The following is a 21,613-nucleotide window of genomic DNA, read 5'->3' as shown; positions in this document are numbered from 1 at the left end:
GCTCTCCCATCTCCCAGATGACTGCTACAACAGACTGTATCTAACAGGTTGTAAATTGGTTTATCATTTAGTCTGCTCTTCATCTTTTTTTCGAAACAAGAAAAATTGAATCAAGTGAATTGTTTGCCAGCAAAGCAATGAAAGTTCTGTGTTACTAAGATGAAATAAAATAAAATGTTTTAAAAAGGAACAAAGCACTGAGATTACGTTTGTTCTGAAACTATCCCCCTTGCTGGGATTTTCTCATTTTGTCTGCTGTGGTGAAAGGGTAGAAGTCAGAACAATTGTTTCTGTGATTCCCACACTTAAGCTCAGAAGCTGAGGCTCAGAGTCAGAGACTCAGAACTAGCTTTCAGTCATGACCCCAAACACAAGCTCTAGACCCAATCTTGTCCCAAACACTTTCAGCTAGCTTCCCCTATGAAGATTTTTCAGAGCATCATTTCTCCAGCCACCCTTCATTCAAACCCCTCTGTCTCCCACGATGCTCCTTTTTCTTCTCATTTATCCTAGAGTCTGAGAGAAGTCCCATGAGTGGAGGGCTGCATGCAATATGTTTGTATCACTAGTGTTACTTACCATTAGAACTTTGTTGGAAGCTCCTTAGCAAATAACAAAGATTCATCTGGGTAGATAAGTGGAGTTTTATTGAATAGGCAAACTGATCTGCAAAAGCCATCACTGCAAACTCTCTGTTTTGTATTGTGTGACAGACATGCAAGCAATAGCACTGAAGCCCATCCTATTTGAACTTTTCATGATAAGCACATATTGAAATTTTTGCCTAGCAGAACATCACTTCACCCATGGAAGAGTTCTCTTGTTCTTTTTAGTTAGAGGAGAATCAAAGACATAATTATCTGGAGTGACTGAGTCATATACATATCTTTTGGTATCAGTTTAAGCTTGACCTGTATTGTAAAAAGTAAAATTAATGTTGCAACTGCCACCCAGAGACTGTGATTAACTGTAATTTGCATACTTTATTGAAAGTCGATAGTGTGCATGCTACCAGCTGGGAAATTGTGCAATAAGCAATAATTAAACAATGTAAAAGAGTAAACAGAACTTGTTAGTGTGTTTTGGAGCAGTGAGTAAAAAGGTGACTTTTAAAATTTTATTTGCACAAAGAAAAAACCAAAATACAACCACATGACCTATGGTTCAGTGAGTAAACAATGAACATTTGTAAAAGTCTACCAAAGTCACACTATTGATAGAACAGTAACACTACTAAATCAAGACTATTCTCCAGACTTACAGGACCAAAAATTTCAAATAGATATTCGGACCATTTCCGAATATCTATCCAACTGCAGTTCACTAATATACTGATTGGACATTTGCTCTCAGAGGGTTGCTGGGTTACTTGGAATTTTGGGGGGTTTTGCAGAGGGTTGAAAAGTGTGAAAGTCAAGGTTTCCTGTAGGTTTGTAGGTTTGTGAAACTTACCATTGCATATAGGAACCTTGGCAGGAATTTGGCTTTTTTGCTATTTCCAAGTCCCAGTTTATAAGATGTATTCAAAATGTGATTGTTGCAGACATGTACAGCACCATAGGACAGCTCCCTCCCTAAAGCAAATTCTTAAAATCTCAGTTTCCATTTAGACATTACCAATTAACTCTGTGTGAGAATAGCTCAACTACAGCTCATGTGTTCTATTTTGTTTGTCATGGTGTCAAGCTTCATTCTGTATCGTATTTTCACTTTTTCTCAGGTTTGAGGACTTCTTCTGATGGTGGTATTGGCCTGGGTTTAGCAAGTTGGCCAGGCTTAATTTCAGGCATTTTTTCACCATGTCTGTACACACTTACAGTGACATCCACTGTTTCCCCACCATACTTGTTCTTGACATGGATGCTATATTTGCCTGAGTCTTCTGAGGTCACTCCCTTGATTGTTAAACTGGCATATTTCCCTTGTTCCAGTGAAAATGCGTAGTGCTCATCAATTTCAAAGGCCTTGTCATTCTTGAACCAAACAACTTCAGGGTCAGGATTTCCAAATACAGTACAGGTCAGGTTCAGTGTCTGAGAGAGGAAAACAGAAGTAATTTTGAGATCTGTCAATCAGTTTTGTTTAACCAGAATATTCTCAGTTTTGCTTTCAGACACTTTTTACTCCTAGTTAGTTAAACTGAGACCTGGTATCATGTTCTTGAAGACTGAAATGTAGTCTTTGTAATATTTCTTTTTTGTCTTTATTCCTTCCCACTGTCTTACTGTGATACAATATTAGCCCCAGGGTTACAGTGTCTGAAGATGGTAAGTTGGACTGACATTGCATTCCTGGTTGCAGGAAACTCCTGACAACCCATTTGTCTGACATGAGGTTCAGGCAATGATAGTTTTAAAAACATCCTTAAGGTTTCCCTGTACATAGCAGGGAGCAGGACTAAGAAAATCTTTTCTGACCAAAGCCTCCTGAGGTTATTCCTTGAGATGATTTAAAAAAAAATCACTTTAAATAGAGCACATAAAGTGAATCACTGGACATTGATTTCAGGTGCTGCTGATTAGTAAAAGTGGAAATATTTTATGAAGAATAAATAATACATAAATGTTGGTAAAATGCTCTTAGAATATTAGAATAGTTTGGGTTGGAAGTGACCTTAAGATCATCAAGCTCCAATCTCCCTAAAATGGAAGGGACACTTTCCACTAGACAGAGTTGCTTAAAGTCCTATCCAACGTGATCATGTGCTACATGCATGTATAGCATATTCAGAAAAGAGCTGAAATTACTTAATAGACATTCCTGACAGCTTAGGCCTTTTTCAAGTACTGAACTGAGGATGAAGTAGCTTATAAAATTTTCATGGTCATTCCTCCAAATTTTTATACATTTATTGCTGAACCTCATTTTGGCCATCCCCTAGGTATATGTATGTAATCTTCATGTACTTACGTATAGGGATCACATAATAAATGAAAGAATTATTTAAGAAGTTGCATAGATTAGTTTAGTGCCTACTTCATTCACTTTTGCTGGAAACTCATTCTGCACAAAATTCTGCCCTAAATATTTAAGCCACCTTAAGAATTCCACATACGCAGCATTGTATTAGAGAAAAAAAACCCAAACCAAACAAAACAAAAAACCAACAAACAAACAAAAAAAACCCAGAAACCACAATTAATAACCCAAAATAATTTCTACCAGAATTCTTCCATGTATTCCCTCTGTATTACCCTTCAGATTTCACCAAATCCTGATCTAGAGAGGGCTGAGAATGTCCATATCCACATGTGAGTGTTTTGAACAATGTTTTCTATGACTGATGATGACTGAATAGGTGTGATAAAACTCAGAGTAAAAATAAAACTAAGAACTTTTAAGTGATCAAAAGCACCATATGTTCACAAACAGAGACAGTCTTGCATACTACATGCCTCCAAAATCAGAAACAATGTTGAAGGAAGATTTACGTGCTCTGGGTACAACTGAGTGACAAGCTAAATTTGTGAGTGTTCTTGAAGCTGTGGCATCATGTAAGACGTAAAGTTAATTAATAGCATATAGGAACCAGCCTTACTATAAGATATTTAAAATAGTAGTGATGCAAACATGAAAATAAAATTTTGGGAAAATAACCTACTGCCTAATAGTGTGAGTTTAATTCTTTCTGTCCTTTCTTTAACATGGGCAAGATTTAATTACTATTGGTTTGAGAAGTTACCTCATTTGAGAGCAATTAATAATTAACTCCTAATAATTAATCATCTTAATAAATTAATATTCAAAACTTAGCAGAGAACACATATATACCACAGTCATTTTAGATCATTTGGGTCTTTTCTAATTTATTAAATTCTAGATCTGACCTAAAATCAAATTACTCTCCTACTGCTTTCAACTTCCTTCCCCTGTTGCCATCAAAGTAAACCTCTCACCACTCAGCACTGACTCATTGGCAAAAATTGTCCTTACCTTCCCATCCATTATAGTAACGACGTCAGGCAAACCACCAATGACTTTACCACGATCTAGGAGTAAAAGAAAAAGATGAGTCCTGAGTGAAGTTTAGACCTCAAAATCATTCATTTCTTAATGACTTTACAATTGGTGTGAGTCCCAGTTTTGGGGTTTTGGGGGTTCGGTTTTTTGGTTTTTGTTTGGGGTTTTTTGTTGGTTTTTTTTGGTTGGTTGGTTTTTTGTTTTGGGTTTGGGTTTTTTTTTTGTTATCTTTAAAAAAACACTATACAACTTTTGTGATGTTGTATGGTGGGGTTTTTTTAATTGTATGGTATGGTCCTCACAGATCTTTTTAGCAGAGATTGTGCTATAGTATTCTAAACTTACACACATAACAACCTTGAAGCTACTGCTGACCTTGACAGTTTGTGCTTTAGGCCTAGAGCAAAGCAAGAAGGATGCTTTTAGCATTTTAGTGGTGTCTAAGGAAAATTTGTTCTGCCACTGCCTTTGTGGGCAGAAGCATCCTGTCATTACCAGGGGAATTGATATAATTTCCACCACTCCTACAGTCCCTATCAGTAACAAGCTTCCCCACTGTTTGGGTCTCAGCAAGCAGTGCACAATAGGCATCAGCAGGAAATTTTGTACTTAATATATAGATCCCAATATTCAGTATCATCAGCAACTTTGAGAGTCAACACTTCCTTGTATGACACACAATTCACACTTCAGCAAATCTCTGCAGACACCAGAAGATACAGTGTAGGCTTGCAAAATATGCAAAGCTTTCAGTGGATTTCGACTGGAATTAAAGACAACAAAATGCACAAATTACGGTTATTATTGCAGCAGTTTGAGCTAACGGGATTTCTGCAGTCACAGAACTCAGTAAATTGTGGCAGCATATCATGATGAATTCCTTAAAAAGAGTACTAGGCTACATTGTAGAACACCTATGATAAAATGCAAAATAGACTTACTCTTCTCAGCAAACGCAGCTGCCCTAGAGTTGTTAAAGAAGAAAGAGAAATACATAATGTTATTGATGAAATTAGTAATTTTTTTTTAAGTAAAGACACTGTTGTTACAGCATTAAAATGCAAAAGATGTAGCACTTACTTGAGTCGCTGGAACTCTGCAACTGCGTCATCAAAAGCTGTAACAAAACAATTTGAGAGGCTTATTCTCTTTGACCATAACTTGCACTTGGGGTTCAGTAGAAACTTTTAAACACATATCCATGTTACAAGTCTTTTAAAACCCATACAGGGTTACTCAATAGCACAACGAAGAAATCAGACCCCTGAAACCATATTCAAATTGTCCTGAAAGCAGATACAAGACTAAAAAGATCATAAGAGTTATAAGACTGAATTACAACTGGTTCTCATCAAAGGCTTTCTGCTTTTACTCATTCCTCTGATTATTGCCAGTAAAATCTGCATGAGACATGAAAGGGCACCATATAAATCTGGTCTTATAAATATACCTTGCCCAGAGAGATCAAGTGTTCGTTTGTAGGATTCCTTGTCACCAAAGATTTCAAAGGTGTAGTTGCCCTTATTGTTTTCCGTGGGTTCATTTATCTGCAGCCAGGCGATATCCTCTCCACCCCCAATCTTCATCTTTTCACCAGAAGAAATCTTAGATTCCCTGGAAAGAAAGGTGAATAGAGATGAGTTTGAATATTCTTTTCCTGTGTAATCTCCGTAGCAGATCATCTACAAGAAGTTACAAAGGATAACATACTATTCCTAAACTACAGATAGGTTGTAACTAATAGGACAAATTTCCCAGAAGACTCTTTACTTCCTAGTGGGGATATGAAACACTTTGAAACCATTGAATTTTCATTTCAAACATTTATTTGTTCATCGCTCTTCTCATTCTCCTTCTCTCCACACAGTTGTAAGTTGTGTATTTATTCTATATGTTCATACATGACTCTATGTGAACGTGTTTAGAGTTCTGTACACTTCATACATAGTAACATAGAATACGTGAGAAAAATAAACTAGAAGCAGATCACCTTCTCTGATGATGGAAAAACATCTTTTGTCTTTCATTAACTTCAGGGACTCCATTAAGAAAACAATAAAAGATTTGCATAGAATTCCTCTTGCATCAAGTCAAAATACACCTTTGGGTTTGTTTGTTTTTTTTTTTTTAAAAAAAAAAAAAAACACAAGAAAATTTCTGAATTCTAGATTAGTAATAAAAAAGCCAGTGGCATTATATTGACTTATCATCACTTCCTAGTTAAGAATAAAAGAAATGCCCTATGGCTTCACATCAGGGGGTCTTCTGATTCACAATCTCTCATCAAAAGTGGAAATAGAATAAGATATTTAATGAGCATGCAAACCAAACCACTTTCAAAGGTTCAAAGGGAACTTTCCTCTTTCAAGCATTAACCAAAGAGATATTTCTTTTCATTTTACCTCCCTAAGCATCTTTGGCTGGAACTTTTAATAGATGAAGTCAGTTTTAGCTTCTCCTTGATCACGCATTCTATTTGCCCAGACACAACAGATTTGGCTTTGTAGCTAGAGAGAGTAACTTCAATGAAGAAAAGGTATTTTTACAATTTCCCTTCCTGTAATACAATGACATGAGTTCAGCCTACTAAATTAGATTCCTGGATAGAAACTGCTATATATTTGAAAATATTGCATATAATATTCCCCACTGTGCCATGAGTGGATGATGCATACTAGGTTTAGGACTTTTATTGCATTCTGTGCTATGCAAGACAGTGGATAATTCAAAGCTAGATAAAAATTTACATGATTAAAAAGAAAATTCATGCTTTGTGTAGCTTTTCAATTTTTCCAGGAAAAAAAAATTGCTATAATTTCATTTAAAAAAGAAGGGAAGTTTGGAGAGGCTTGGAAAAGTTGTTGGGTTGTTTGGCTTAGACTTTGTTTTAGCTTTAACAGCTCTGATTATAGTCATTGTATTCATGGAAGTATTTAAGTTTTGTTTGTTCAGATTCTCTGTTCAGTGATCTTCAAGAAAACCAATAACATTATAAAATCTGAAATATCTGGGGAAGGGGGGAAGTCTATGTAAATATAAATACTGACACTGATATTTCCATATTAGCCATATAGCATTCTTTGATTTTATATTTCTATGAAATGAGTGGTGGAATGGACTCAATCACATTTAAAGCTCAATCACATATAGTAAAATGCAGAGGCTTTTTTTTTTCCTTTTTCTTTTCATAATATTAGTATCACAATTATGAAAGAAGGAGCAGAACTTAGTAAATACAATTTAATGTAATAATAAATACATTTGCACACCTTTGTAAATATGTTCTTGAGTAGACCCGGAGATTAGCTCAGTTGGTTAAAACTTGGTTGTAATAATGCCAAGGTCATGGGTTCAGTCCCCTACGTGGGCCATTGACATAAGAGTTGGACTCGATGATTCTTGTGGGTCCCTTCCAACTCAGAATAGTCTGTGAGTCTGTGAGTTCCCTGGACCTCATTTTCATTGACCATATGTGTTCCTGTCTTCATAGAAGGCAAAGGCTGGACAACATTGTAAATCTAGGATACCATATTCAAACTAGGATAGCAGCCTTTTCCTGTCCAAGTCAGAGCATTTCACTGTGTGTCGTCTTTGTAAGCCATCGAGGAATGTAATAGTTAAACCACCTCAAGTGTTTTAAAATCCTTTCAAACATTACCAGCAGCTTCAAACAAGTGAGGGCCTTACACAGCAAAGCATTTGGACACATATTTAACTGCAAATACACAGTTTAGATGTGCAGATGATTAGACCATCTCCAAATCCTAATGCAACACAAGAGTAGAAAACTATCAGGAACATTAAAGCTTATTTTTGGCCATATTCTCCTCTCTGAAGACTATTTTCAAAGTATTGTGGCCCCCACTGAACATCTTTTCAGAGAGCACTACGAAAACTAAAATATTTTGGGTTACTTATTGAGTGTATCAGTTTGAAAAAAATCTCCTTTCTTAATACTGGCTTTTATTAGACTCAGAGCAGATCCTTGGTATTCACCAGGTACTGGAGGAGAGTTTCATCCACTTCAAGTGAAGGGCAGCCTTGAAAAGGAAATTATGCCCAATTTTGTTATCTTTTATTCAACCAATTGACAACAAACAGTATTGTGTTGAATAAGAGAAAATAACACCACGGACTCCTTTTACCTGTCTTCTGCAATCCTCCTGATTACTCTTGAACAAGTCTGTTAATGCTTCTTTTACAACATGTACTATCTATGTTAAAAAAGAATGTAATGTGGTGGAAAGAGAAATTTATTAATGTGGTCCAGTTACTAAATGAATGCCACAGAATAATAAATACTAAATAAAAAGACAGCATTTTTTCTCAAATAAAATAAAAAAATATTTTTATCTACCTGTGGCACCAGTTGACTTTCATTTCTTCATTGTAGTATTTCAAGAAGCACTGGAGTCTTATTCCTTCCTCATTGCAAAGGATCTTCAGTGGAGAGGCTGACTTACCTACATAAAATAGAACATATGTGAATCAAACAGAAGAGATAGTGGAATGAGCAGGAAACAGTCCAATGGAATAGTTGTACTGTCAGGATCTGGGCCACAGTTCTCAAGTACCACAGAGGCAATTGTCCTACCTCTCATGGGACATCTGCTGATTTATATAAGGTGAAAGTTCACTATAAGTTTATGGTTTTATTGTGATATAAAAGCATTATGACTAGCAAGACCCATTGTGAAATAATAATAAGCTAGTTATATAATTGCCATGAAACAGTAGTTTAATGATTCTAATTGCATAAATATTTTATACTTGTGCAAACCCTGTTCTTTCAGTGGAATGACTCCCAGCTTTTCACTGGGAAAAGGATCAGAGTCTCATTCTCTCTATATCAAGGTTCACTTATTAATGGGGAGTAGGACGAAAATTATTGCTGTGACACTTCCAGAGTATCTAAACCAAACAAGTCAGGTGGAATAATACTTTGTTCACTTTTAATACTGTCAATTAGCTAGGTCAACTGACTATTCAGAAACTTAATAACATGTCCATAGCAACATAACCATCATGACTCTTAGAGATTTACCACTTAAAATAAAAATTTTCTGCCTCAGTCTCAAATGACTTCAGCATAAAAAACCTACATGAAAATTCAAGACAGCATTTACTTACCACTTGCTCCGCTCAGTGCCAGAATTATATCATCATAAACTACAGAGAGGAAAAAAAAAAGGAAGAAAATGTACCATCAAAATTCAGTCTGAATATAGCTTTTTTTATGTTCATTTTAATTAAAGCAATATGGGAAATCTTCATATCCTTAAGCAAAGAAAACCATTAAAATTGCAACAGGTGTACGGGAAAAATTGGAAACTGTCCGTGTACAGCATATGAATTCTGTGCTGTGTCACTGAGTATCTCTGCCTTTTGTGGAGTCAGCTGTCTACTACCAAATCTTTGTCTCTGTATCCCTCAGGCGGTGGAGGGGGGTGGTGGGGAGGTGTCACTAAAAACTGGATATTTCACGTTCAAAGAAGAGTGCAGGGGGGGAAATAATATAACATTCTAGATGAAAATAGTTTCCACTGCCTCTGTGATGGCATTTGACAAATTTAAAGGTCTTTAATACTAAGTGAAATAAACTAGGTATCATATCAAGCTTTTGAAATATCACTTTGCTGATAGGTTTGCAGGAGAGAACCCTGAAGACAAGTGCAGAAGATTGAAGAACTCTTTCATAGCAAAAGAATCATATTCAGTGACACTGTTTAAGATGAAAAAAGAGAGAAAAAAAGAACCATAATCTGAAAAATGCATAGTCAAGACTGAAGGATGTACATTCTAGGATGAGGAATTTTTATGAATGAGGAAGACAGAGAAATTAATGCAGATCAGAAAATTATACTTATATATTTGTTCTGCATTGATCTGTATATGTACATTTTTGTCTTTGCTAAAATAAATTATGATTCAGTTCCATAACTCGTTGCAATCCCCAGTGTGTTCTATTGACACATTGACATGAGGACATGAATTTCATACTATATATACATTATATTATGGATGTCTGAGAAGGTAGGGTTATGTCAACTGTGTTGTCTAAATGAGATTTTTTTCTTTCTGAGAGAATAATGGGCAAAATTAGATTCATTAGATTAATTAGATTAATGGGCAAAGAATTTATGAAGAGGAAAAATGTCTAGAAGATTATCAATTGAAAATGCAGTCCTCTGCGGTCAACCATGGCTTAAGAACTCAGCCTGATACTCATCTGTTCCTTTATTTCAGGCACTTCCTCCATCTGTTGAAAAAGAATGTTAAGATCTTCGGTAAACTGAGTTAATTCTTTAACATGTCTTTCTCCTTCTACTGGGAGTCTGTAAAAGTATTCATTATTTGGGTCAAATGCCCATGCAAGTGGGATGAACCCAGGTTCACTTAGGCCTAGTTGGTAGGACCTAAGCAAAGAAGCCTAGGCAAGATCTTTCTATCAAAGTTAAGTAAAATTCGCTCATACTGGCAACAGATCAGTCTTTGCTATAGACTCAGAATAACAGAATATTCTGAGTTGGAAGGGACCCACAAAGATCACCAAGTCCAGCTCTTAAGTAGACGGCCCCTACAACTTCAGCATTATTAGCACTATGTCCTAACCCACTGAGCTAATTTCAGGACCAAAGTAAAATAACTACTTTTTACACACACACACCCCAAATTAGATATATGTAGGATTACAATATCTCAATGATATCATATGAATGCCTGTCATTTTTTAAATGCCTGCCATGGGTTCATTTTAGTCTAGATTCTCTTACTCTTATTTGTATTTATCTTCATTTGAATGTCAGTGCACACTGAGTTTGAAGTAACCTGCCCCACAGAATATGCAGTCTTCTCCATTCATGCCAAGCTTCTTTGTTTATCCTTTATGTTTCAAGGCTAACTCCACCATTTAGGAGACCAGTTGCTTGTTTTTTCTGGTTGACATCTTCAAAACCTGGACCCACAGATTTAGATACTGTGAATTCTCTAAATAGACATTGCACTGTATGCTTCCAGCACAGCACAGTTTTGTCATTCCTGAAATATAGTCACTGGAAACTGGAAGGACCCCTGATCACCTGATGGATACCTACTGGTTATTTCAGTGGTCAGGATACATACACACACACACACACACAGAGCTGTAGACTAATGGATTGATATCTGTGTACATATCAAAGGACAGGAAGGGAGAAATTGATTAATGAGAAAAATATTTCATAATGTGGGACCAGAGCATGACATAAATGGTATGGAATAAGGGATGAAAATTTTGCTGGCTTTAGCTGGGTTAGAGATAATTTTATTCATAGCAGCTAATAAAAGGATGTTTTAGCTATTGCTGAGCATTAAGTCCTTTTTTTCTTCTCCTCGGACTGCCACACCAGGAGGAGGCAGGGCAGGCAGTGCACAAGAAGCTGGCAGGGGGCAGAGCCAAGACAGCTGACACAAACTGATCCAAGGGACATTTTATACCATATGACATTAAATTCAGTATATAAAGCTGTGGGAAGAAAAATTAGGTGGGGAACATTTGAAGTGATGCTATTTGTCTTCCCAAGTCACAGTGCGATGGAACCCAGCTTTTCTGGAAATGGCTGAACACCTGCCTGCCTGTGCAAAGAGGTGAATGAATTCCTTGTTTTGTTTGCCTGCATACAGAGCTTTTGCTTTACTTGCTAAACTCTCTTTAGCTCAACCCAGGAGTTCTCTCACTTTTCCCCTTCCACTTTTCTACCCCATCTCACTGAAGGGGAGTGAGGGAGAGGCTGCATGGGGCTGAGCTGCCAGCTGACGCTAACCCACAAAATCACTCTCAGTTCCTACTGACAGCTCCACATCAACATATTCAGCAATTTTTGCCTTAGGGTTTGTGTTTGTTTTTTTTTTTTATATTAAAGCTTTACGAATTTGAGAGAGCTATCTCACATAAAATAGAGTGTCTGTCTGATTAGAAACATACTTCATCTCCTGCTTGTCAGAGTGCTAGAGATGAATCATTACAATGACCAGTGTCACCCCTTCTAGACTACTGATCTGCAGTTCAGGTCTCTGTAACATAAGAAGATAAATTAAATGCAGAGAACCCCAAAAATGTTTGCTAACATGCCATTTTCATGGATATATCTTTGACACCTCTTGAGAACATGTGAATATCATTATTCCATTATAGTAAATTGAATGTTACCTTTTCCTGATAATTCAAGAGAAGATACATCATGACCTCTATCATCTGATAGTGTCGCCTTATAAACTCCTTCATCTTTACGAGACAGCTACAGGAGAAACACAAGATGTTTACTGACAAACTTGATAGTAATACTAGTTTTGTTCAACCCCTGCATAATTTTCTAAATAAAGTAATGCACACTTTACTGCCTTCTGGAAAAATAATCTTACCAGAGATGAGATAAAAACTATGAATAGCTTGTTCATGTTTTCTTTAGGGAGCTGTATTTAATTCTTAAGCCTAAAACATATTCTGATTTCAGTTCAGTCGCCTCAAGAAACCTTGTTGGACTTTTTTTGTTACAAAAAGACAAACAGAATTGATCCTGGTCAATAGAAACTACAAGCAGCATAGTAAGATGTGACAGAGCATAACTTCAACTCACACAAACTTCAGAAATGCAACTTTTCTTCAACCAAAAAGAATATTTTTTTAATTATGTAAAACATTAAAACAGATCTAGATCCTATAACTGTCCAAATATCAACTCATTCATGCTGTTTTCATTCAAGCAGCAACTGTAGTCAAATTAAATCTATGCTAAGTAAATAATTAGTTCATTATCCTTAGAGAGTTTACATTCTAAACTCTACCACAGTGATACTGCATTAAAGGCAGTAGGGGGTTTTGATGTTTTTTAGTTTATTGTAAAACCTGAAGGAGACTATATTAGCAGTTATATAGAGATTTGATATTAGTTAATTGTTGGAATTACACAAATCCACAAGCAAGTAAACCATAGCACTTGTATCATATTGAAGGAAAAATAACAGGAGCAATCCCAGACAAGCAGAAACCACTCTCCCAAATAAAAAGTTTCCTCAAGACAAGTGAAACCACTGGAAAGATAGTATCCTCTTGCAATTGAAATGAAGGAAGGAAATTAGAAGAATATGAGGCCATTAAATAGAATAAATAAATCAATTAGATGGAATGCACATTATGCTGAATGCAGAAAATCTCAGTCTGGAGAGGTTTTTTCACTTGACAAACGCAGCGACTATGCAAGCTAAAGTTTCAGACACAAACTGGGTTATCCTGTTTGCATAAAGATAAATTTTAAGAAGCCATACATTTCAAACATTCATTTTATCTAATAAAACTGAAACACTGTCAAAACTGAGGAGCTTGAACAAATTGAAAAATTAAGGAGCAATAAGAAAGAACGAGATAGAGTTCACCTAAGGACTCTGAAGCAACTTAAGCATGAACTGTCTGAGCTGATAACAAAAATAGATATATTTTACAGGCATTAGTTACTCAGCAGCTAATTGAAGGGTAGCAAATATGTTTTTTCTTAAGACTGGTCACAGAACTCATGATAGCTGGTTTACCGCTTTGCCTGGCAAACCCTTAGTGTGTCAAGCAGAAACTGTCATTTCTAATCAGTAGGTGATACTGGACCTTGGGAATACTGAGGTGACATTCTCCCTTCTGCAGATCAGGTACTTCTTCAACATCAACCCCAGAACCATCTTTATACCACTTGAAATCAGTCTCCTTCTTTGTGTTCGCAACCTGTCCAACAGAAAAGGCACATTGGTCTATGTCCAGGTGTCACACCCTAGAGAGTCACACAGGTACTTTCAAGAGAAATCATTTTTTTATAAGACATTTCAAATAAAGCTAAGCAAAAAATCAATTTTAACCAAGTCCTACTAAGCAAATCTTAGTCCTATGGAATATCTTTGCAGCACAGTATACAGTCTACAGCTTCAGAGCCCTGTAAAAACTTGAAAGAAAAACCTGTCAATCTCTTCCCTTAAATGGTTTTACACCCTTGCTCTGTGGTTGTAGATTGTCTAGAGATAGCTGTGAGAAGCACATTTGAAATTAAAGCTGCTGGTCTCTCCTTTATCATTTTGTGTTTGCCATGCAACTCCAGAGAGCTGTAGAACAGAATCTGGGCCCTATCTTAGACAGTCTTTGGCCAATTTGGACATCTATCCCAGCTACTTAGGCAGTGTCTCTCATGGCTAAACTGCAGAAGGCACCTGAAATTACTATTGTAAAAGCATCTGAGACTTCAAAATTGCGAGTTGCACCAAGAATCCTCTTTTTTCCCCTTACTACATTGTGTTCTATGGGGTTTACAAAGACCAGAGGAATCCTGCAAATTGCAGTCTCTCCCAACACAAATGGGCTTCACAATGTGGTGCAAATACTGGAAAGCCAAAATTTTGCTCTGTAGTAGTAGCAGTTCATCTAAATAATGCATAAATCATACGACTATACCTCAACTACCGTTCTAATTTTGAAATAAAATTGTGTATTGGATAAGCTTAAATCATTGCTGGATAAATTACCTCAAACTGTGAATTTAAAGAAACTAAAAGCGTAGATCTTTTAAGGAACCCAGACAATATACATATATTTTATATTTTTCCTTACTTTCAAAAATACTGTAGTTTGTTTGATATCACTGTCCCTATAACCTTCTAAATATTACAAAAATGCAATGATATTCTCATGTGTAGTCTACAATCTCAGTCAGCATGGCTTTGGTAGAAGGACAGAGCTGGCAAGACATTTCTCGGTCCTGAGGCAGTTGCTCTAAAAAGAGTCCTTAAAAAAAAAACAAGAAACTGAAAAAATGGATAGAGGTCAGCCCAGAAGTTAATACAGATCTGCAGTAGTTTTCAACTGGCTTGCCTGGAGGAAAAAACATGCACCAATTTCTAACTCTTTCACATTACAGAAGGCATTCCATAGATGAACAGCTCTATGAAAGCTTTCTACAGAGGTGATTAAATAAATAGGAGAGTCTTCTATAGTGATTCCTAGGCATCTCTATGAAACATGCTCCAATTAATCACATCTATTGCTGCTTAATAACCAGTGTGGTTGCTATGGATCTCTGACAGAATATCTGAGATCACAACCTGGCCCAAAGCAATGACTTGCTTGAGAAAAGTGAGCAGCATTTTATATTTACCAGTGACTATGAAGTGGCTGTTACTGTAGTACTATGACATGACTGGCAATTTGATTTGAACAAAGCCTAAAGAAATAAGCCTTTAATGCTTTTCAACTATTTTTCATCAAAGGCTGTTAGCACTCAGTCTGACAATAAATAGACTGAGTTTCAGACACATGCAGTTTGCAGTGCTGTCATTACCACATGTTGACATTTACTATGAAAAGTTACTTTTTTGCTGTTTAGCCACACACCAAAAATCTTGCTTTTAACAGACACAGTACAAATAAAAGTCAAAGTTATTCAAGAATGGGTAACTTCTGAAATTTAGAATTACTGGAAGAAAAATGACAGTACTTTCTGGCATATGAAGAAAAATAAACAAAAAATAAAAAGCAAAAAGAATATATCAAATTGTCTTTCAAATGGACAGCCACGTCTCACTGGCATTGATGGACCACAATACCAAGAACATGGCCATCAATCCCAATTAATCTGAAATTAAATACTAAGTCAATCAAAAGTCAATCAGGTCAAATCATATGAAATATAAGTGGTATATGAGGTAACACTTTATATACTCTTTTATAATACAATCCATATTTGATCATTATTACTGTTATGTGCCAGAATCATACATTCTGTCCTTCGCCCTACACAAGCTTCCAGTTGGCATTGTTTCCTACCAGGCCTATGTCATTCCTTTAAGAAAATCAAGGCAAAATGCTCTCTCTTATAGATACTTTCTTCACATTATCCCAGGCTTTACAAGAGGTAAAACACCCTTGACAATTGTTTTTGCAGAGGAACAGACCCTGGAAGAGAGCTGGGTCAAGTGCTGTGATATGCCCTGGGGAGGCAGAGACAGTTCCTTGATTGTTTTTATTACCACAGAAATAGCCCAGTGTGGCCACACTTCTAACTTGCATGTCAGGTATCTGCAGTTTGAAGGACAAATCCATGCTTTGTTGTCCAAACTCTTCCCATGTACAAATATCAGTTAAACAGCCATAAACAACAGTACTGTGTGAACCTAATGGCCAGTCACATACTAACAGTAACAAACATTATAAGGTCAATAGCATAGTTAAAATGATGAGTGTGCAAACATCCCACATCTTAGATTTCATTTACATAAAATGTTCTGACCTTGTGAACAAAAAGCACACTGGTGAAAAGCAAATAATCAGATGCTCAGCCTTTCACAGCTCCAATGATATAAACAGGCTCAAGAGTCAATGAAAAGAAGGATAATTTCAGATTAATTTGTAGAGAATTAACACTAGTATAACTAGTTCAGCAACATTTAATTCCCCATGTGAATGAAAGGATAAGCAGGGTTCATGCCTGAGGCAAATGCATGTGGAGATTATAAAGTACCCCAGCTATGGAGCTCAGTACCAGAAAAGATACCATGTTAGCTAATGAGTGTTGAGACCTAAAATGTGGGCACACAGAACGGCAGCTTCACCACCCAGGTCAGTTCTGATGGGAATAATTTGAGGTTAAAGGTCTCCTAATTAGTGAGCAGAAAAAAAAATAAAAGGAAAATAATCCCACAAATGTGCATGTAAATTGTTCATAATAAATGATTCAAGTTGGTCTAATTAAAAGCCAGAAGTTATTCAAAAGAAGTGGAGAAAATTAATATAAAAGAGTCCACATTAAAGGAAAGGGGAATGAAGAAGAATTTGATGCCTGTTAAATTCAATTAACTTAGTTGTTCAGACCTCTAATTAGTAACTCTAGAAGAACAACAACAATGAAAAAATATCAGTTCTGCAAGGCATATAAAGGTGTTGATAGCGAAAGTTACACTGAATTCAATACACATTATCTTTACTTAAGATTCAAAAGTCATTAGCCAAGCATAATAAAAATTTAGGTTTTATAACTTTAATTCTAGAAGCCTTTGTTTCATATCTGATTACAGTTGTTTATATAACAGCAGCTTTGTTACAGAAGCCTCTAAATAAGCAAATGGTAAGGAAAGATTTTGAACTGGTTTTTGTGGCTTTTTTTTGAGGAAGGAAGAAGGACCATTAAAGGATACATATTTTGTGTAATTATTTTTATGGCTCACAGTTATTATGAAGAATAGGACCACCTAATAATACATTTAGAAATCTCCTATTGTTTATTTATTTTTTATTTATTATCTTCTGCTGAAGAATAATCAGTCTGAAATGTTCACATTAAAAATTTCTAAATAATAAAGAAGTTTTTCCATGAAACTTCTAATTTTAAAAATACCTAAATCTTTCCTCACATTTTCCTACTTCAATTTTTAACCAACATACCCTAACAAATAATTTCAAGTAAATTTCCTTACCTTACAAGAAAGTAAAACTTCACATTCCTCTGTAACCTTCCAATACAAAAACTCTGAGAAGTGAGGACCTAAGAAACAAAATCATCTTAAAGAAATGCTGTAGAATGAAGACTATCAGAGATCCAGTGAAAGAAAGAAAAATTGTAACAATTATAACATCCTTACACCAGAACAAGAGGGAATTCCTGAACTACCCATGCACTTGAAAAAAAATCTTGCAGTAAGTTTTTATCATACTGACCCAGGCTTCTACCTTACAGCTTAGAAAGCTGAATCTCATCTCTATTTGTAAGTAAGTCGTGTAGTATTCCAAAATGTAAAATGGTGAGTGAGACAAGTTAGTTTACTAAATACGTTTGTGACAAGTTGCCATCTAAGCAGAGGAAAGCAACAAAGTACCTACAAACAAGTGTGCAAACAATGCATTTAATGCAAAAGCAACTGAAGAATAAACAAATGCATCCAAACATCCAATTAAATACTCAAAGCAAAAATCCCATGCCAGACATTATTTGTTCAAATATAAAGTTTAAAAATGTATTAAATATTACAAGCAGAATTGGCAATATTCCTTTTCCCCACTAAGGTTCCAATCCTGGAAAGAAATACATCCTGATGAAAATTTGCTGACACACATAGCCTTTTTGAAGTTATTATGTTTCCTCATCTTGGTAAATGTCAGTGTTTTAGTGTCTGCAGGATCAGGGCCTATAATTGCAATATTCAGACCCAGGAAGTAGCAAAGTGTACAACTTTCACTTAAATTTTGAGAACTGAAAGATCTTGTGAGTTTATGCTGCAAGTGGTAAAATTTCTTTCCTAAATCAGTTTTAAACAGCCCTCAAAAAAAAAAAAAAAGCATTGCTTCTGTAAAAAATCTTATTTAAGTTATTTAGAATAAATATTTGGGGTTTTTTTATTATTGTTACTTTCATCATAAAAGCCATGTGCTTTCAAGTAAAAATTATAAACTAGAGCTCAGAATCAATTTTTCTAGGATTTCACAGTGATGGAATTCTGAATTAGGTATTCAGTAGTAATTTTCTCACTCAGCTGCAAACAATATTGATAATGAGTGTATAATAAACTCAACAATTGTATAACAACTATGCAACAAACATACACTTAGTTCCTGGAAGTTTGCCTGGACAGAAACCACAGGGTCAAGTTTTTAATCTTCCTTGTCTGGCACTACTTGTCTTGGCTGTCTACTCTTCTGTCAGTTATACTGAACAGACAATTTGTATACTTGAAACTAAATGTGATTAAATGTTTGGTTGGATCAGAGCCTACAGTAGGCATACATCTCATGAATATTGAGCAAAGGTAACCTCTTGCAAGGAGTCCCACTCTATTTCTCTACTTAGTGAAGGTCCTGTCACAAATTGACGATGTTGGACAATAAGATCCACCAAGTGTTCGAGCTTCTTCTCAAACTGTACAATGTACCCATCTTCTAATGAAGAATGGAAGTGTAAGCTCTTAGTATTCACCAGGGATGAATCATTAGCTGCACATTGGGCCCAGAGTCACCAATGTACTCTGTCTTACCTTGTTTTCTGAGAAATTCCTTTCGCTGGAGCTCAGACTCAGCATATACTGCCTTGAATGCTAAATTTTAGAAGAGATGAATGAAAAATTATTTAGTCACAAAATTACTCAAGTACTTGAAGTTCACTTCTTCATCAGAGTCAAAGTTTCAGTGTTTCAGTGGACATACCATCTCCAATGAGAACTAATGAGGACTGGTTCTTGGCCTTTCCATCTTGAATCTGTACTGTGTAGGTACCTTCATTGTCAATTGTAAATTTTTCCATCACCATTTCTATAATGCCATTGGAACGGTCACAATTTATTTTATGCCTCTGAAATAAACAAAAAATAACTTTAGTACAATGAAAAATTACCTATGATTCCCATCAAATTAGTCATGTTTTATGTTCCTGCCTCCACACTCAAGCTTTTCCACATCCTTTTAAACTATGGAAACAGGGGCGTGCTTGTATTTGCGGTTGTACAACAGGATCCCAGTGGTGACACAAATCTCTGTGTGCAGCTGCATTTGGAATCCTTGAGTCATGATAATACAGCTGGTTTGGATTTGAAAACAATAGTTTATGGCACTAGGCATGTTTGAAGAAGAGCCTACATAGCCAGCCTTGAGCTGCATTACAGCTTCCAGTTCAACAAGGGGATTTGCTAGGCTGAAGCACCAATCCTATCAGAGTCCAGAAATAACTGGAAATATTTGCAAACATAAATGTGGATCTTTAAATAAATCCATCACACCAAATCCAAAAAGTCATCACTACTAAACATCTGAAACATACATAGCAGTTCAATAGTTGAACTTATTTTCTCACTTAAAAAAGTTTATTTAGGAAGGGTATAACGGTTTTCTCATTTAATGCTAGGTGTGATCTTCAAAGAACACCAAAGTGAAAGACCATGAGAAAAGTAACTTGAGCAAAACCATCAAAGCTTTTGGGAACCAAATCCAGTCAACCAAGTCCAGTAAAAGAGAGGTAGAATTCTGTCAGAGCGTATAGTTACCCACTAAAGTGTTTGCAGAATACTCAAAACACCAAATGTTGACTTGAATTCAAAGTGAAATATGTTTTTTACTGTTTGTATCCTTTATGTGTTTGCTTTCTACTAAATATTCCAGAAAGGTAAATTATTGTCAGATATCACCAAAGAAACACAAAATTGCAAGCAATTATTGGACAATCCTTGCAAACTATGTGTTCTAAATTTGACGGTACTGTTTTAGTTACAGCTACCTTTTTCTAAGTAATATCCTTTTTTATTCAGTGAGCAGTGTAGAAATAGTCAAGATGTTTAGCATTCATTACTGGTATTTTCAAATATACAAATCTTTTAAATCTTAGAGGGGTAACTGGAGGATGAAGAAAAAGATATGGAATTCACAAAGCAGTAGCCAACAGATTGTTCAGGATAATAATTTCTTAAATAAATGAGTTAGAGGAAAGAAACAGAGGTATAGGAATTATATGAAATAGCAGGGAGAAATGCACATACAATTTGGATATGCAATTTCCCATATATAGTGCAAAAAAAAAAAAGAGATTAAATTTATCAGGAAATTAAGTAGAAAATCTATTTATCTAAGAGTTCATCTGTAAGAATTAATGAGATAGGCCAAATAGGTTAAAAAGAGCATTTATAAACTTACCTAAACTATCAAAAACTGTAAATTCAAATTCCTGCTTACAGTTTCTAGTCCACAGAGATAAAGGACCACACTGGCACTTACTTTCCTGAGATGTCAGGGAGAACATTGAATTTAAATGTGCCAGAAGCAGAAAAGGAAGGGGGGCGGGTGGGAAATGTATGTTTTTATCTGATCCTTTATAAAGCTTCTTTTTCTCTTGTTTTCTTATTTTTAGGTAAAGGAAACAAAATATTAAAATAATAAAATTATAGCTGAGTAAATGGGGCTCAGTTCATTCCATTTTCAGCTTATTTGGAAATTTTACCAAAAAATGTTTCCTGTTAGGACCTAGGAAGAAAAATACGTCCCTTCAGACAATGTCAAGAATCAAACCACAATTCACCAGCATAATGGTCTATTGAACATGTTCAGTGACTGTAGCCCAGTCTCCAGACAGGTTTTAGAGTGCAATTAGGCTTCTAAGTATTGCCATTATGCAGCAAGATGAAGTTCAATGATTTTATGGGCACCATAAATATTAGGCTTTTATGCGACTTTCCACAAAAATATCATCAGTCTCCAGACGCAAATGTCACCTGTGGGTTACTAATTAAAGAGGTGAAATAATGCAGCTCCACTTCAAGACTTTCTGATGTCAACACTTCCAAAACATATGCGAACTAAAAATAGCTTGTTCTGTTCCATGAACATTGCCAAGGCAGAGTATTGTCATTTCAGTACATCCTAGGCAGTAATATTCAGGGGTTTAGTACTATAGTTTATTACTTCTTAAAGCAAGAAAAAATGAGAAGTATTTTACTCAGAAATACTACTTCTTGCACTTGTCAATATGTAATTAAAGTAAATGCTCTTTGCTTTTCTATGGTATAAAAATGCTGATAAGCTTCTCTGACCCAAACTGGGTTTTGAGTTCTTAAAAACAACTGTATCTTTCAAACAGCTGCACTGAAGATGGATTCCTCACAGCAATATGTATTC

The 21,613-nt window shown here is 35.7% G+C and overlaps 1 protein-coding gene across 1 annotated transcript in view; it reads right to left on the bottom strand.

The window, feature by feature from the left end:
* Positions 1–714: 714 nt before the first annotated feature.
* MYOM2 (myomesin 2) overlaps positions 715–21,613 on the bottom strand; it is a 66,617-nt gene continuing 45,718 nt past the window's right edge. Inside the window, exons 25-36 of the mRNA XM_071547814.1 lie at positions 19,160–19,304; positions 18,991–19,050; positions 17,440–17,507; positions 13,595–13,708; positions 12,149–12,236; positions 9,091–9,129; positions 8,318–8,423; positions 5,411–5,574; positions 5,041–5,077; positions 4,902–4,924; positions 3,934–3,989; positions 715–2,033 (exon numbers count right to left, since the gene is read on the bottom strand). Coding sequence (XP_071403915.1) covers positions 1,707–2,033; positions 3,934–3,989; positions 4,902–4,924; positions 5,041–5,077; positions 5,411–5,574; positions 8,318–8,423; positions 9,091–9,129; positions 12,149–12,236; positions 13,595–13,708; positions 17,440–17,507; positions 18,991–19,050; positions 19,160–19,304 — 1,227 coding nt within the window. The 3' untranslated portion in view covers positions 715–1,706. The remainder of the gene's footprint in view (positions 2,034–3,933; positions 3,990–4,901; positions 4,925–5,040; positions 5,078–5,410; positions 5,575–8,317; positions 8,424–9,090; positions 9,130–12,148; positions 12,237–13,594; positions 13,709–17,439; positions 17,508–18,990; positions 19,051–19,159; positions 19,305–21,613) is intronic.

The sequence above is a fragment of the Pithys albifrons genome, chromosome 2, assembly GCF_047495875.1.
Source record: "Pithys albifrons albifrons isolate INPA30051 chromosome 2, PitAlb_v1, whole genome shotgun sequence".
NCBI lineage: Eukaryota > Metazoa > Chordata > Aves > Passeriformes > Thamnophilidae > Pithys > Pithys albifrons.
The sequence above is the reverse complement of the archived record's forward strand: the minus strand, read 5'-3'. Positions and strand labels throughout refer to the sequence as shown.